Here is a 16,778-nt window from a genome sequence, read left to right on the forward strand (position 1 = left end):
CGCTGTGGTTTAACTGCTCTAAACAACTTCTGTACTGAGGACTACAAACCAGCTCAATAGCAACAGCAATAGCAATAGCTTGCCAAAATGTAAGTCCCAGCCCCATATATGCTCCCTGTTCTCAATGTACTTTCAGGGTAGTCAAATACAGTGTTTTAACTACTAAAGACAAATTTGAACTGGACGCATTTGTGACATGGGTACTGAAACTGCCTTCAAACTGTAAAGAAAACCAGGTGACGCATGTCAAAACCAGGGACACTTCTACAAAGCAAGTTACTCTCATTTCTTTTGTTACTGATCAGTGCTTTTTCCAAGAGAAAATGAAAAATAATTATTCCAATGATTGATGATCCTTTACTTTTTGTCAATTAAATAACATTTAAATTCATCAATTAAATAACAATTCATCTAAGCTCCTCTTGCAATACTTGTGGATAACGATTTTTTTATTTTTTTGTGGAAGAGGGTTGGTTTTGCCCTGGAAAGCAAGCTGTCCACTTCAATCTTACTACAAATTGGTGCTGTGTTTAGCTATTTAAATGATAATACTTTCTGGGGATGAGGTCTATGACAGAAGAGCTCTCTCCCGCCTCAGGCTTGTTCCTGAGGCTCCTGCTCCTGAAGGTGGAGCTGTGGGGTCTTGGCTCAGCGTTGCTCACAGCTCTTTGTTTCTCTGCTGGTGAAAGTAAGGCAGACTTGACTCTTCCAAGGGGAATCCTTCACTAACACTTTTTCTGCAATGCCTGCGTTGTAGCCTACAAGTTAGCAGCTTAAAAATTAAAATGTGAATGAAATGCTTATTCAACGAGACAAGGAAAACCTGCCCCAGAGTACACTGCCATCAGCAACTTCTCCCCTCATCCGTTAGTTTCTCTCAGTCTGTTTCAGTATTCTTCAATCTCTCCTTAAAACATTCCCACCTTTGATTTTCCATCTGGTGTAATTTCAGAGGATCAGTGTTTCTCAACTTTTTTGGTGTGTGAAACTACCTTTGCACCAAAGAATGTCAGCTGAATGTATAGCCACATGGGGACTCACATAAGGTCTCAGCTTGATCTGTTTTAGAGCTCAAGTTGCTTCACTGCTCAGAAAAGACAAATGTGGTGATGAGAAGCCACCTCAGGCAAAGGTATTTCCCTTAGATATCACTCCTTTTTTGAGTGATCCCAAGAAAACCAACACCATCATCAACGCTGCCAGGGAGTGGAGTGAGTTCCAGCCTCAGCAGGAGCGGGAACTCCACAATCCCTGCAAATGGGCCAGCAAAGCCCAGAGTGAGACAGACAGCAGCATACAGAGCAAGGTTAGCATGGAGCGAACCGAAAGGCTATCCTTGACTCCAGCTTTAATATTTGTTAAGCTAATTATATCAGACAGATGCAGCTGATCTCAATTTTTCTGGCATACAGCTCCTCCCTTCTTCCTTATCAGACAAGCTTGCGCCAGGGAGGAATAATTAAGATGTGCAGTTAGAACAACTGGAGCAAAGGCTTTAATGGCCCAAAGGGCCATCAAAGGGAGGTCAAACTAAACCATGAGCTCATTGCTTACTTTTGTTACATCTTTGCTGTCCTATATGGCGCTTGCTCCAGCTTCCAGTAGGAAACGTATTTCCCTAGTGGGGAGCATAGGGAATTCCCACAGTCATCCTATGACCAATATCTGTCACTCAGGGTATTTTAAAATCAATTAACAAAGTGGAAATGAACAACTAAGATTCTATGGAAGCCAGGAGCAGGGTAGCTATGTGATGAAGGATATATACTCAGTATCTCAAAGCCCAGAACATCTGCTCAGCATAACCCAATTTGAGAAAGTCGTCTTTCTTAAAAACACACCACCATTACTGCAAATATTAATTATTCCCTCAAGTATTAAAAGTCTGTTAGCAAAACCCATTGCTTTTTTTCCACACAGAAGATGCTTCAGATTAGCAGTTTTTAAACACTTGTTAGACATGTCCTACAGAGCATAAGCCAAGTCTACAGCACACCTGCCACAGAAGAGAAAGGTAAAGAACTATGGTCAGCTCAACCAGCCCCAGCCTTCAAACAGGCACACTGACAAAGCAACTACATCTCCTTTGGACAACTACAGGTTCTCAAAGAGTACTTTTTGTGCATACCTGTTGGGTGTTTTCCACAGTGAAATGCACTTGGCTTTTCTAGGGCAAGATTTAGATGTGGAATTTTTACAGTATTAGCATTTGGTTACCATTCACTACTTTTGCTTTCATGTTAAGAATCATTAAGTTTCTAGATGAATTTGGACAAGCTAAAGGAAACCCTGATTTGGATGCAGGGACTTTGAGATTAAAGCTATGGCTCCACTGTGTATGTACTGAAGTTTGCTGTATACATAAGAATAAAGGTGAGTGCCTTTTCAATTGCAAGCTTGAAGCTAAGAGTAAAGCAAAAAAAAAAAAAGTCACTTGGGAAGCTTCAAGAGACTCAGGAATGAGCTACCATCACTTCTGTTTATATCCTACTAGTTCAGATAGTGGAGTGTACAGCCTCAGCTAAAAGCAGAGTGGAGGTTAAACATTATCATTCACAGTTGCTTGTAAGAAAACAGCTTTATTTCTCATCTTGCTAGAGCCACTGTTTCTATCAGCAATGCCAATCTTTGGACAACCCTTTAAATTTTAACACTTAGTCTAAGTTAGCTTAAGCTTTACATATTTACACATTAAGGTTTTCTTCTTTATACATCAGGCATTTGCTATGCCATGCCTGGACTCCAGGACCTTCTGGCAAATGGATCAGATCCAGCTCTAGGACCAATTAATTTGTCAGGAGCATTTTCCAGTTTTAGTGCAACAAGTGGCAGCAGACTAGCATTGGGTTAAACAGAAGTCAGAATGTTCTACTTCAATAAGCAGACTCACTATTTTTTCATCAACACATCCTGTATTAGCTCCCAGCACTTACTACTTAGTGCCATCTACCACATTTAATCCAAAGTCAGAAGGGCAGCATGTATTTTTATAACATTAAATAAGAGCTTCTAATTGTATTGCATGTACCAAAGATGTCATTTCTTATCTGTTTTATACTAAAGCCCTAGGCAACATGGGTCAGAGAGCTAGTCAGCCACAGAGTTTCAGCTTCTTAAGTTTTCCCATAACATATTTTAGTTCTTGCACACATAACCAGCAGCTTGTCAGTGGCAGTCATGGAGCCTTGTGCTTTATTCTCTCATTAATGACTAGATGTGTTTAAACAGGCATCAGTCCTGGCCACAGCACTTATAGACTAACTTACCTAAAACCAGCACTGCACTGAACTTGCAATAGGCAACTGTGTTAAGTCCATGTTCAGTAGTGAAAAACGAATACAAATCCACATGAATTCACACAGTATTCAATTCATTGACAGTCAACCTTTTTCTAATCATATATGAAAAAAGACACACTTTAGTTTCCCTACCCACTGAGGGTTTCCTTCACTTCTGAGAAAGTTGGGAGGGCAATGGTAGGGGAAATAGCAAATGTGTTACTCATTTATTAAGAAGTTTTGGGTTCACAGCATCTGGTCTGCCTTCATACATGGTATAAGAGCCAGCCATGACACATTAATTTTTTACAGATTAACCAAACACAGGACCAGTTATTTCAATATACTTTATTTTAAAACAGGTAGGTCACAAAGCACTAAGCTTAGCCCGTTCTGCCATACACAAGCTACAAATACTTGTTTGACAGTTGAGGGTCAGTCTTTAGTAGCATACATGAAAAGTGAATAAAAATCCATATAAAACAATATTCAAATAGTTTCCATAGGAACACAGATAATTGTGACCCATCTCCTAGTTATTTTTTGTTGCATTTATGCCAAACCTAAACTTTAAAAAAACCACTTAAAAATCCTAGCAAGAATTAAGTTAATGGTCCCCCAAATGCCCTAAATTCAATGACTAACCTTGCAGTTAATTACTAAATATTACCTATACATTAATACTAGCTGAAGCACAAGTTGCTGGATATTCAATTCCGCTTTCCCAGGCACAAGAGAGTGGCAGACTAGCAACATCCTGCTCCTCCACTTCAGCTAGGAACCCTTGCTCCTTGATCTGCTGCATTAGTTGCCTAGAAAGAAAAAAAGAAGAGAAAGTCAAAAAGTGTTTCACTTTAATCTGCCTAAAATAGTAAGCAAGGTACTTTTTTTTTTACTACCATGGAGTATGAAATGAACTTTTTATTCATCACCTACAAATCAGTCATTATTACCATAGGGGGAAAAATAAAAATAATAAAAGCAGAATCCATGCAGGTCACTTGTGGCTGTCTAGGCTTTAGGTTAAATGTCAATATCAAGCTGGTTTCACCACTTCTGTGTAGGATTTACATCTGAAAAGATGCATCTATATACCTGTAGCTACATCTGTATACCTCATTCTATGCAATTTTACTGACTTAGTTCTCAATAGCTTAAAATTTCTGTCCTGAAAATCCCTGACAACTTGACTATCTCTTATCCCACACCCTCACATTCCTAGGTAACTTGAATCAAGTAGAAGTATGGATGACAGACTAGGAATGTAAACGAGTTGACCAGTGAGAACGTTTCAACTCCTTCCATACTCAGATGAGTGTTGCACTAAAAGACAACATCAGAAGAACCTCAATTGACTGAGTTTTTGGACTTAGCTCATAGATTCATAAAATGGTTTGGGTTGGAAGGGGATCTTGAAGATCTAGTTCCAACTCGCTGCCACAGGCAGGGACACCTTCAATTAGACCAGGTTGCTCAGAGAACCATCCAACCTGGCCTTGAATACCTCCAGGGATGGGGCATCCACAACTTCCCTGGGCAACCTGCTCCAGTGCCCCACCACCTTCATAGTAAAGAATTTTTTCCTAATATCTAGTCTAAACCTACTCTCTTTCAGTTTGAAGCCATTCCCCCTTGTCCTGTCACTACATGCTCCTGTAAATAGCCTTGTCCCATTTTTCCTGTAAGTTCCTACAGGTACTGGAAGGCCAGAATTAGGTCACCCTTAAGCCTTCTCTTTTCCAGGCTGAACAATTCCAATTCTCTCAGTCTTTCCTCACAGGAGAGGTGCTCCATCCCTCTAATGAACTTGGTGACCCTCCTCTGAACTTGCTCCAACAGGTCCATGTCCTTCCTGTGCTGGAGACCCCAGAGCTGGATGCAGAACTCCAGGTGGGGTCTCACCAGAGCAGAGGGACAGAATCCCCTCCCTCAATCTGCCCACACTGCTTTTGATCCAGCCCAGGACACATATGGCTTTCTGGGCTGCAAGTGCACATTGCAGAGTCATGTCCAGCCTCTCATCCACCAGCATCCCCAGGTCCTTCTTGACAGGGCTGCTTTTAATCTGTTCATCCCCCAGTCTGGATTGACACTGGGGGTTGTCCCAACCCAGGAGCAGCACCTTGCACTTGGTCACATCAGACTACGTGAGGTTCTCATGCACCCAGTTCTCGAGCCTGTCAAGGTCCCTCTGGATAGTAACCCAACCTTCAGGTGTGTCAAAAGCACCTCTCAGCTTGGTGTCATCTTATAGTTCTAGTTATTTTAGATATGCATGGCAAAGAGTTGTGCTACTATCTGGCTCTCCATGTACTTCAAGCTTTTACTTAAAACATACGTAATCATCTTGTCCTTTATCCTTCAGTTTCTAACCACAAATTTATTTGTACACCTCTATAACATTAGATTACACACCAAAAGACTTTCACCTGGCCTAGAAAGATCTGCACCGTAATCTCATTGACGCATCCCCCTCAGTTAAGGGCCAGCTTATGTCACAGAATTCTCTTGCCAAAAGAGAAAACACAGGCAGAGACATTGAGCTGAAAGAGGGCTGTGGCCTTGGATGACAGTTATGTCTGCACAGTTAAGCTCAGCATGCCTCAGACCAAGTATTAAATTTTAACAGAAATCTAATGCTACAGAGAAAAAGCTACTTATTCCCCTGCAGAGCAAATTTTAGTTCAATTCTGGAGTCTCATAGGAAATCTAAAAGCTTCATTTGGTTTAAAAAATGCTTCAACTGACAGGAGATTTCACTAAGGGAAAGCAAGAATACAAGCCTTGCTTATAAAGGCAAGGCTAGTAAAAGAATGGAGAAAGTGTCCTCTTATTTTCATGGCAGGAATTCCCCTGAACTTAAGGACTTTCAATAAATTTGAAAGTAACCCAACGGCAGAGCTAATAATGCTTTAGGGTAACACTGCTGCCCAAATGCCCTCTGCCAGTGCAGTAGGCAGATGTCAATACAGAGGTAAGGGCTTCCTCTTACAGGAAACCCTGCTTTTATAGAAGGTGCAAGCCATTAACTTGTCTTGCACAGAGGAGCACCCAGGTTACTTTAAACTACTGTTAAAGGTGCAGTTGCACAGTATCCCTGCACTTAAGAGGTGTTCCTGCTTTCTTTGGTTACCTGTTTAGTAACTTTCTGTGGAGATCTAGCACTCTGCACTGAGCAATGAGCCAGAGCTCAACCTAAACCAAGGAATAGCTCTCAAATAAACAGACAGATCATACTGTGAAGCAGCACTGTTAAGTGTCCTGCAGTCAGGATTTAGCAAGCTACCAACTTATCAAGACAACATATTATTAGAACTGTGATCGACTGGTCACAGAAGCTAACTGTAAAGAATTCATAATGACTCCGTATGTTGTGCCAAAGTGAAAACACTAGATAGAAGCCCAAATTAATGAAAACTTCTAACATTATCCCTTTAAAAGCACCTCTCCTGGAAGGCTGTACATCAGAGAAAAGAATAAATTAACAATGTCAGCATCGTTCTAAGCACACAGTAAAAACCTTCAAAGGCACTGCCTTCTTCCACACCAGCAGGTTTTGGCACCAGAGAGCTAGGGCACCAAAACTATGGCTCTGCTTGTTGAGGGGTAGCCAGCTGACATGGACTACTCACTACAGTCATCTATCTGTATCAAAAGCACTGATGGATCAAGATACTTAAGTTACTAACCATGCAGGTCTTGACATCACATAGTGTATTGTTGGTCTCTGGAATCCATTGAAAGTAGAAGCTGCTGCAACAGTATAGGCACCCATGTTTTCAAACAGGATCCAGTCACCAACTTGCAACTCTGGCATATTGAAACGCTCAACAATACGATCTAAGCCATCACAGGTTGGTCCCCATATGCTGCAGGAGTAGCAGCTGTCATCTGGCTTAGGCCGCTGAAGGAAAAGAGGAGTATAATTATTTGACTATCAAAACATAGCTTCCAGAAGTAGTATCATGATTAGTATAATATTCCACCTTGTAGAGAGGAGGAGGAAGAGCTGTTTGCAAATCCTTCTTCACCCTCAGCTTTGAATTAATGCTACTGCATGCTTCATAAGTTAAATACCAAACTCTGGCAACATGAAGGGAGCAGTGAACTGAGAAGTGACTGCTGTGACAAGGATTCTCCTACATCCATGATACACAGTCAGTATGTGGTACTTCTGAATGGGCATACCTTTTGCAGAACTGGTTTAACATGTGCATGATCATACAAGATGCAGTTGAACGAACCATAGACTCCATCATTCACATAGTACATAAGAGTTTTGTCATTTGTATCATCTTCATCTGAAAGAAGTTGAGACACCATTAGGAGAATGCTTAGGCAGAAACACATAGTCGGCTAGAACTAAGACTAGTCTAGATTTACATACCATCAGAACCTGTTTGCTCCTTCAATACAATTTTCTTTGCAATGATGTTGACTGCCAGCGTGAATGCTGATGCAACATAGTATCTTCCCGGCTCTGCAATAATATTTATTCCAGAATCTGAAGGGAAGTATTTATCCAGTGCTGGGTTGATTACGCTTGTTATCTAGGGAAGAATTAGATGCCAATATTAGAATTTCAGCAGTTACTCAGCTGCTATTTTAGAAGCCTGAAATGAAGTCAGACTCTTAGGTACACAATGATGTACTGGCCAAACATGTAGCATCTATTAACACCTGTTATAATCTCTAGTGATTACTTTTGCTTTATTTTCCCATTCAAAGTCTTGTTTGTGATTAAATTTACACAAAGTAACAAAAGCAAACATCAATTGCAGCTTAAGTGACAAAACAACTCATGTTTGAGTCTAAAGAAAATCACCATTCCTAGACTCATTAAACCAACATTAATGCCCTGCAAGTTCCCACTTTTTAAAATTAGTTCTCCTAATTATGCAATATTCCCCATCTTACTGCATCCTAAAGAAATCATCTCACTTGATTTGAAATTCAGTTGCCTTTATCAACAGTTATTTCCAAGTTCTGAAGTTACCATTAAGCTGCCTCCAATGGCAGTATGGCTGTATATTGCCATGGAGCCCAAAGAAAACATCATTTGCACTTAATGGTAATACTGCACTATGAGAAGCCAGAGTTCATCAGGAAGTATCACAAGTGCAACAATGTTAGCCCACAGTATTAGCAGAAAACTCATTTTGTATAACTTACTGTCTCCTTGTGTTAATATGTAACAACATTTAACACTGCCTTGGGTTAGAGGGGCAGGTGCTGAGACAACACTGCTTTAAAGTAGAAGTCCTATAAATATTCAGGCCCCTTGTTCTTCTGAAAGCAGAATTATTTTTGTATGAAAGTAGACTGGAGAACACTGGAGATCAATTTAAAAATTATCCAAAAGCTAGTTCTAAATCAAATCAGACACTGATCTAATTTGCTGCAACCCATAAGGGGAGTGTGGGTTCAGGACTACCTTTTCACCCTATTTGGGAGCAGTGCCAATCCAGACAGTCTAAAGTACAGTATCAACTTGAAGAAGTTTATGCCAGTAAGAATTAAGCCTGCAATTAAACCCTGCTTTCCAAGTTTGAGATCTCTGCATGTTTATGCAGTCATTTAGCTAAGTATCTAATGAGTTCATCTAATTTTTAGTTTTCAGATTAACTCCTCTTTTCCTCTAAATTACATTTCTGACCAAGTAGACACATTCTTGCAAATGTGTCTGCATACAAACAGAAAAAGTAAGATTTTGTTTAATCCAGATCAACATTCGAAAAGACTCCACAACCTGAGAATTCTTTTAGAAATGCTATACCTCTTCAAATTTAAGCTTGACATCTTCAGAGCCAGGGAAGCCACCACCAATATCAAGCAGATACATATTGAAGCCAAGTTCAGCCTAAAATGAGATTATTGGCAACATGGTCAAGAAATCAGTTGTTAATTTATCATTTTAGCTTAAAAGGTAATGTGAAGTCATTTCATTAATATTTGGAACAGAGATAACTCATCATATTCAAGTAATAGTCACTTCAGTATGAGCTGCCAATTTTAGTGCATCTGTAGATGAGTTTTGCCAAACTGGTCAAAGTAAGCCATCAAGCCCTCAAAAATTCCAGCATGAAATCAGTGACTTAGTCAGCTTTTTTAACCCCATAACACATTCACACTTGATTAACTTTTGCCACAACAGTTGATCAGCAATTCCAGAGAAAGCAGAATTAGACTTACTCCCATATCAAACACACAGCGGGCATCAGAAATGGCTTGAACAAAGGTCTCTGGGTCTGTACATCCACTTCCAACATGGAAACTGTGAAGAGATACAAAATATCAGTTGCTACTTGGCAAATTAGTCAAGAAGTCTTGTATAAACTCATGTCACCACATGCAAAGGCATCTCTGTCCTTAGGTAGACTATTTAAACTATTAAAGAAAACTTATTTAATATGACTATTTTGACACAATCAACTCACCTAACTCCAACAATGGCAAGCTCAAGTTCTTTTGCACGTTCCAGAAGAAGCCTGCTAGTCTTCAGTGTAGCTCCAAATTTAACACTCAGACGACAAACTGCTTTGGAGTCATCAGTTGTAATGCGCAAGACTAACCTAGAAATAGGAAAAAATGAGGAGTTAAGTTTCAGTAGAACATACATCATTATCAGGCAGCTATGACCTCAGAGTGAGACTGAGCTTAAAGACACAAGCTTCCCTGCCTATCTCTTCCTAATGTGTCACTAAGATATACAGGATTAGATCTCACTGGTTAGAAGTATGTTTATTTTCTCATAATTTTGCAGCCTATCTTATCTAACAAAGAACAAGTTTCAGGTAACAGCAGATGTTTCTGTAACTTGGGAACCCATGGAAGAATTATAGAACAACTAGCATGACTTACTTGGCTTTTGGATGGGCCCTTGCAACTTTCATTAGTTCTACTTCACTGTCAAATGTCATCATCTGTACACCACTGCTGGCAGCATGTTTGATTTGAGATACTTGTTTGCAGGGATTTGCATATATTATTCTCTCAGATGGTACACCAAGGCTCTGTACCAGCTGTATTTCCGTCTGAAAAAAGAAGAGATTATACTTGTAAAACATATTTCTAGATGGATGATTAAATAATCAGAACAATAAAAGCGGCATCACCTGGTTATGCTTAATCTTATATAAGCACATCTTGTAAAGCTGAACACATACTAACATCACAGATCAGAACATAATCAAGATCTTACCTTACTGGCGCAATCAAATCCTGCACCAAGCACAGCAAGTGTCTTCACAACAGCTTTGCTGTCGTTACATTTTACGGCATAGAAGGGGGTTACCCGAGGAAGGGCCTTATGCCATCGCATGTGCTTCTTCACAATATCCCCAAGGTCAGCAACATAAAAGGCATCTTTATCATCCTAGAGCAAACACACATCTCAACGTTACAAACAACAGATAACAGGACAAGCCTAGAGGTCATCATTTGAGAAGGCTGCCTTGCAGATCATTTGCAAAGACAATTTGTTCCATTACTTTATAAGTTTGTAGCATCATAAAATGTAGTAGTTTTCCCATCATACTTACAGAAGATGACACTTCATTTATCTTTTGGTCAAGGATGTCCTTGGCAGTAAAGCCTTCATCAAGGAAGGTCAACTCAAATTCTTCTTTGCTGAAGTTACTCATGATTTCCAAGATTTCAGATTTACGTGAAAGGATTTAAGTATGACCTGCTGAGAAAAAAAACACCCAACATTAGTTACTTCATTTAAATTCATATGGTTTACATTCACTACTTCACTTGGATTCATATAGTCACTATATGACCACTACATTGTGCTCCTATCATTTACAATTATACAATTCCTACAGTTATCACTAATAGCTGCATAGATTGGAAACTTGCATAATGACAGAACAGATGTAATCAGAACCAAGGAGGCATGCCAAAATACTCTTTCTAGTTGGAAGGCAAGTTCTCCTCTGTTCAGCAACTGTTTGATGTACTCAACACTTTCAAAGAAAAAAGCAATCAAATAAATACTGTCAGATATTATTAGTCTAGCTCCCTGGAAGCTTCTGTCTTTTTCTTCACCCCTACATCAATACTATGGCTAGTGTCTATGTACCACTTTTTTTTAACAACTCTTAGCCCTATTTTAGCTTGCCAGTTTTGGGAGAAAGAGTTTATTTGTTTCTACACAGAGAATCCCAGAATGTTACTGACTTCTGAGTAGTAACAACTCTCATTATGTCCAAGCCAGGTAAACATTTGGATTCTCACTAGAGTTCAGACTATGCATAAAGCAGACATGAGATGTGGGTTTTCCCTGAAGTTACTCTGTTGGTGGTTAGAGCTTCCCTGTTCTACTCATGACCTCCAAGCTCCATGAAAATCTCAGCTGTCGGGAGTGGCAGATACACACTAGGAGACTGGTTCCTAACTCTGACCTGCAGAGAAACTCTTAACAGTGATCCCAATTAGCACTTTAGAACAGGATTTTACAGCAGTCCATTACAAACCTTCATTGCTAACAGAAATCTACCTCCCAAGCAGAAAGTCCCTTGAGAACCAGAACTAAAGAGCAAAAGCACATTCCTCTGCCATCCACAACCTATGAAGTAAGTCCGTGGCAAAGTGCATGTGCCATTCTTTCACCGGGTAGCCCAAATAGAGAATGACAGCCTACTCCATTAAGCCGCTTAAGCAGCGTGTGTGCTACCTTTTAAAGATCTCGGCACTGCAAGTGACTCATAGGGAAGATATGGTTTCATGTAACGGGATCCAACCCTCTTCCTTGCCTCAGCATTTTTTACACTCAAACCAGTTATACAGATTTTGACTGAAAATTATGCAAACTCTGAACTATTCACTAATCTTTAGTTACATCATTTTTCACTCTATTCGCAAAAAGTCTGGCTATAAATCAATTGAAAAATAACATTTTATAGCTGTTACAGACTAACAAGGTTCTAAGACCTACAGAATCATTCACTCCATACACTGTGAATAAGAAAATTCATTGAATTTTATTTAGTGATAACTTTGAAAGATGAGCAATCATACTTCATTTCAACCTTCAGAAACATATGGCACCTGAACTGCCAGTGTCAAGAATTCCTTTGCATCTTTTGATCATTTCTCACTTAGAGATAAATCAAATTTAAGATTCAAGCTAGATTAAGCTTTGACTCTAATAAATCCAACAATCCATTGAGCCTCATTCCCCCCCGCTCTCATTCACGTGCAGTGATAATTCTCCCACAAGCTGGATTAAAGTCTTCTCTCAAAAGCCTCTCTGGGACCCTAAGAAACAGCAAACTAAACACTTCTCAGGAAGCTGCTTGTTATTAAGGAGAAGATACATCTTATAGGACTTGCAGCTTCGCAGAAAGGAGTTCAGGGACTTCTAGCTGTGGTTAAGAGGAGTGAACACCATCAGGATGAATTTAGTTTAATCTCTCCTCCGCAAAGCACTGTATGAAAAGCACTTTTCCTATTAACATCTAAAAGGGAAATTACTGGCCACAGCAGATTTTGTTAAGAAGTTCTTGCAAGCTTTCTATCTCCACCTCATTGCACAGTTTTAACTACAGTGTAATTACACAGAATATAGGCAGAACATGATCATGTAGGTGCAAATTGTAGCCTCCCAAAGTACATTTCTATTTGGACTGTGTGCGAAGTGTCTGCAGTTCCCCAGAAGAAAGGCAATTTGTGCTCATTTAGAATTTGTTCTCCAGAACCTTCCCTTATTCAGCAGCTGTATTTAGATAGAGCTGAGTCATGCCTGCAGGCTCTGTACTCAAATAGCCAAGTTGCGTCAAGAAAAGGTGCCCGAAGTGCTCCCGACCCTGCAGACCGCTGCAGGCACGGAAGGGGCTCACTGACGGTCCTTTCCCCTGCGCAGCCATATGGTCCCTGCGCGCAGCCGGCACCCGTCCGGGCTGGGGCTGCCCCAGCCTGACACTGCGGCTTCTCTGCCCCGGGGGGCACCTTCATCACAGCCCACCCACCTCACGTCGCGGCTGGGCCCCTACCCGAGACCTCGGGGGGATCAGCGCCCCGTGGGAGAAGGGCTCCCTCCCTCCCCATCCCTGAAGGGGTTAAAGGCCAGGTTGGATGAGGCTCTAAGCAGCCTGGAAGGTGCCCCTGCCCACGGCAACGGGGCTGGAACTGGATGATCCTCCAGGTCCCCTTCCAACCTAAACCATTCTATGATTCCCTCCTGCCCCAGGCTGGGTCCCGCCGAATGTGCGGGGGGGGGGGGCAGCGCCCCGGCGCCGCCCGGCCCAAGGGCGAGCCCGGGCGCCCCAAGCCCTGTTCCTGCCACGCACCTGCCTCTCCCCACCCCGGAAACAGCCCGGCGGCCACGGCGGGGCCGTCCCTTCCCCCGCTCTGGGGACGCGCCGCCAACACTCTCCAGGCGAACAGGCGAGCCCGCCTGGCCCGTTCGCAGCCGCCCGGAGCCTCCCGGCGGCCCTGGGGATTCCCCGTGCCCGGCGGCAGCGCCGGCGCCCGGCCCGGGCCGCGCCGCTTTGGCAGCGACCCCGCAGACACGTGGCTCTGCGCCGGCCGCTTCCTCCGCTCGCTCCGCTCCCGGCACAGCCCCGCACATCCCGTTGCCCGCTCCCGGCACAGCCCCGCACATCCCGGCGGCCACTTCGCTCCCGGCACAGCCCCGCACATCCCGGCGGCCACTTCGCTCCCGGCACAGCCCCGCACATCCTGCCGTCCGCCTCACCTCGGGCAGCGCTGGCAGAGCTGCTGTCAAGCCTCGGCGGCGGCCGATCCCCTCGCTCCGAGCCGCCTCCTGCTCCTCCTGCGAGCCGGGCGCGGTGCGCGGAGCCAGGCGGGAGCGCCGGGCCGGCTGAGGAGGAGCGGGGCCGGCAGGGGCGAGCGGGGCGCCGCGGCTGACAAAGCTTCGCCACGGCCGCCGCGCTCTTATTTATAGCGCAGCGGCGTCGCTGTGGCAACGCACCAGCTCAAACCAGCCGCGATCGGCTGGGACCGGGCGCGCTCCCACCGCCGCTATTGTGACGTGTGGCCGAACATGCGCAGGGCGCCGCCCGCCCCGCCCGGGCCCTGCCGTGCCGTGAGGGTGTCGGGGCTCTGCGGTGCCCCCCCCCCGGGCCCGGCCCCCGCGTCCCATGTCCCCGTGGGCCCGCCCAGTGTGGGATCCACCTGCGGAGTGATGTGCGCGACCCCCCCAGCCCTGCCCGCCGCCAGCAGGTGCACGGCCGGCGCCGCCCCCGCCCCTGACTCGGTACCCCCGGCTCTGTACCGCTGCCTTAGCGTGAAAAAGCGGCCGCAAGCGATGTTTTTAGCAGATGCTGGAGGAAGGCACCGCTGAATCAGGGGACCCCGAGTGTCACACCCGGAGTGTCGAGGGGCGGGTGGCACTCTGGAAGCGTTTGCCCCCCTCAGAGCCATCCTGTTTGTGCGGCTCTCGCAGCCCCTGTCGGCACTGGCTGCTGCCCGCAGCGGTGCTGCCCCTGCCTCCATCCCTGCACAACGAGGTTGTTATCCAGAACACTTCCCTTAGCACTGACCAATTCTCTTTTTTTCACCTCTGCTTTTGCTCTGACACTGAGAGCTGTTTCCATTGTAAAGTTACTTTGTATTGCTGGTTTGTTTTTAAAATGCGCTTTGGTGGAAGTTGTAAACAGGTGTTAAGTTCCACGATCCTTTTAACCCGTTTCTGGTTTAGCCCTGGAATGATCGCGCTGTCTGCCCTTGCTGGGACAGGCACTTTCGGCCGCTCTTCCCCTCTCTTTAAAAAATTTGAGCTTTATCCCACGGTGGGAGCAACCCCCTGTGGACTGAGTCCCTACCCTGTTGTGGGAGCTCTGAAGGATGGGGCTGCCCTTGACATGCTGAAAAGGGGATTTTTACACCCTGCCGTCCCTAGGGCATTTATAAGTGAGGCAGGGAACCTTTCTGCAGCCCACACTGCAGGACAGAGCTCAGGGTGCTCCTGCTCCCTATCTCCAAGTCACCGGTGGCTATTTTAATGGCAGAGACATCTAGCCAGCCCTTGCCCTTCTGCAGAGCTGGTGGATGAGCACCGCAAGGTGGGGAAAACCCTCAGTCCTGCATAGCGAAAAGCAGTGGGAAATGCTGGCTGCCACGGAGTGTGAGACACTCTCATGGAAGTACCAAAAAGGCTGTGCTCACCAGCCTCAGAGGTCCTATCCTCCCACCTCTCCCCTGGAGCTCAGCTGGAAAACCCCCTGTATTTCAGGCAGAAGCAGATCAATGGGATGTCCTTGTCCACTCCACACACTTCAGATGCTGGAGCTGGATTGGAGGAAGGGGGGTGTGGCAGGGGGCTATACAAGAATCCCTTGAAGAATTAAAATAAAGGAAAACACCAAGATCCAGCAGATAATAAACAAAAGGCAAGTGGGGACACAGCCAAAAGAAATGCCAGGGGACAGAGCTGCTGGTTGTGGTTAAATTTAATGGAAGACAGAATAAAAACTCCTAAAATATTTTTTAAAAGCATATATTTGGTGAGTATGTGGCCACACATCCACACATGAATTACAGAAAGTTTTTTAAATAGCAAGCAGGCACTAGGGAAAACTGTCCCAGTGTGCAGTACTCACATCAGCTGGTCCTCAACAGCCATTGCTGTCACTGTACAAGCATTGTCTGTGCTGAAGTAACTCGTCAAAAACCCAGACCAATTTCACACCACCTCCCCTGCCAGTTAACAGGGCAAATAATGGGGCTCACGAACCTCTAGATTTGGCTCCATGGGCAGCGGATGTAATTTAGGTGTTGGAAAATCAGCCCAAAAGGGAAGTGAAGGGCTGTGCCACCACTGCAGGAGCCAGATGCTCACTGAGCTGGCAGAAAAGCAAGGGCTGTGGTCCATATAGGGATGATGGCCATCACCTGGTCCCAGCACTCCACCACTTCCCTGGTACCATATGTTGTTCCCTCTTCACTTTCTACCCTCTGGCTGGGGTTGGAGGGCAGTGGCCAGTGGGTAGGAGGCATGTCCTTTGCTGCCTGTTTTCTGGCTAGTGCCCTGGGTGTCTGGCCAAGCTGCTCTGAAGGGCATGAGGAGCTGCATAGGTCCCTCAGTGACAGGAGCAGAGCAGATCCTGTGTGTGAAGAGCCAGAGAATGCTCCTGCAACTCCTCACAAGTCACCACCAGTCTCAAACTATCTTTCCTGAAGCAGTTGCTTGGGCCAAAAATGTTTTCCAGAAGAGGGCACTGGAAAAGCATTTGTTGGCAGGAGACTGTGACCACATCTTCCTGATGTTTCCCCTCCTTGCTTTCTCTCCAAGCAGGGCCCTCGCTGCTGTGGAGGAACAGGGGATGGGGAGGCTCCCCCACAACTGTCAGTGTGTCCTACATCTTGCAGCAGCAGCAACCTGATGGTTGGTCCCTGGTCCTGCAGAATGGTGGGTCTCCTGTCTCTTGTGGACCCCTGAATTTGGGAGGAGCTGGAGCCAAGCCCCAGGCTCCTTCAGCTTTGGCCGGGTGACAAGAGCTGCCCAATGGGAGAAGAATGAGCTCCCTGGCC

General features: G+C 44.6%; 1 protein-coding gene across 2 annotated transcripts; it reads right to left on the reverse strand.

The window, feature by feature from the left end:
* Nucleotides 1-3,611: 3,611 nt before the first annotated feature.
* ODC1 (ornithine decarboxylase 1) lies at nt 3,612-14,149 on the reverse strand. 2 transcript variants are annotated; one of them, XM_027641120.1, is made up of 11 exons: nt 13,981-14,149; nt 10,820-10,965; nt 10,480-10,653; nt 10,140-10,312; nt 9,716-9,850; nt 9,471-9,552; nt 9,055-9,138; nt 7,666-7,828; nt 7,467-7,579; nt 6,968-7,182; nt 3,612-4,090 (listed from the first exon to the last, which is right to left on the reverse strand). In XM_027641120.1, exons 2-11 carry the CDS (start codon nt 10,919-10,921, stop codon nt 3,949-3,951), a joined length of 1,383 nt encoding a protein of 460 aa, XP_027496921.1. In that variant the 5' UTR covers nt 10,922-10,965; nt 13,981-14,149; the 3' UTR covers nt 3,612-3,948. The 2 variants fall into 2 exon arrangements, with proteins under 2 accessions (XP_027496921.1, XP_027496922.1); XM_027641121.1 differs by having other exon boundaries at nt 10,820-10,968; nt 13,981-14,125.
* Nucleotides 14,150-16,778: the final 2,629 nt, after the last annotated feature.

Source organism: Corapipo altera, unplaced genomic scaffold (assembly GCF_003945725.1).
Source record: "Corapipo altera isolate COAL_440 unplaced genomic scaffold, ASM394572v1 46, whole genome shotgun sequence".
NCBI lineage: Eukaryota > Metazoa > Chordata > Aves > Passeriformes > Pipridae > Corapipo > Corapipo altera.

Coding starts and splice junctions, on each gene's coding strand:
- ODC1 (XM_027641120.1), bottom strand. CDS start 10,921: ATGAGTAACTTCAGCAAAGAAGAATTTGAGTTGACCTTCCTTGATGAA. Junction 9,553..9,715: donor CTTGCCATTGTTGGAGTTAG/GTGAGTTGATTG, acceptor ATCTCTTCACAG/TTTCCATGTTGGAAGTGGAT. Junction 7,580..7,665: donor GGAGCAAACAGGTTCTGATG/GTATGTAAATCT, acceptor AACTTCTTTCAG/ATGAAGATGATACAAATGAC.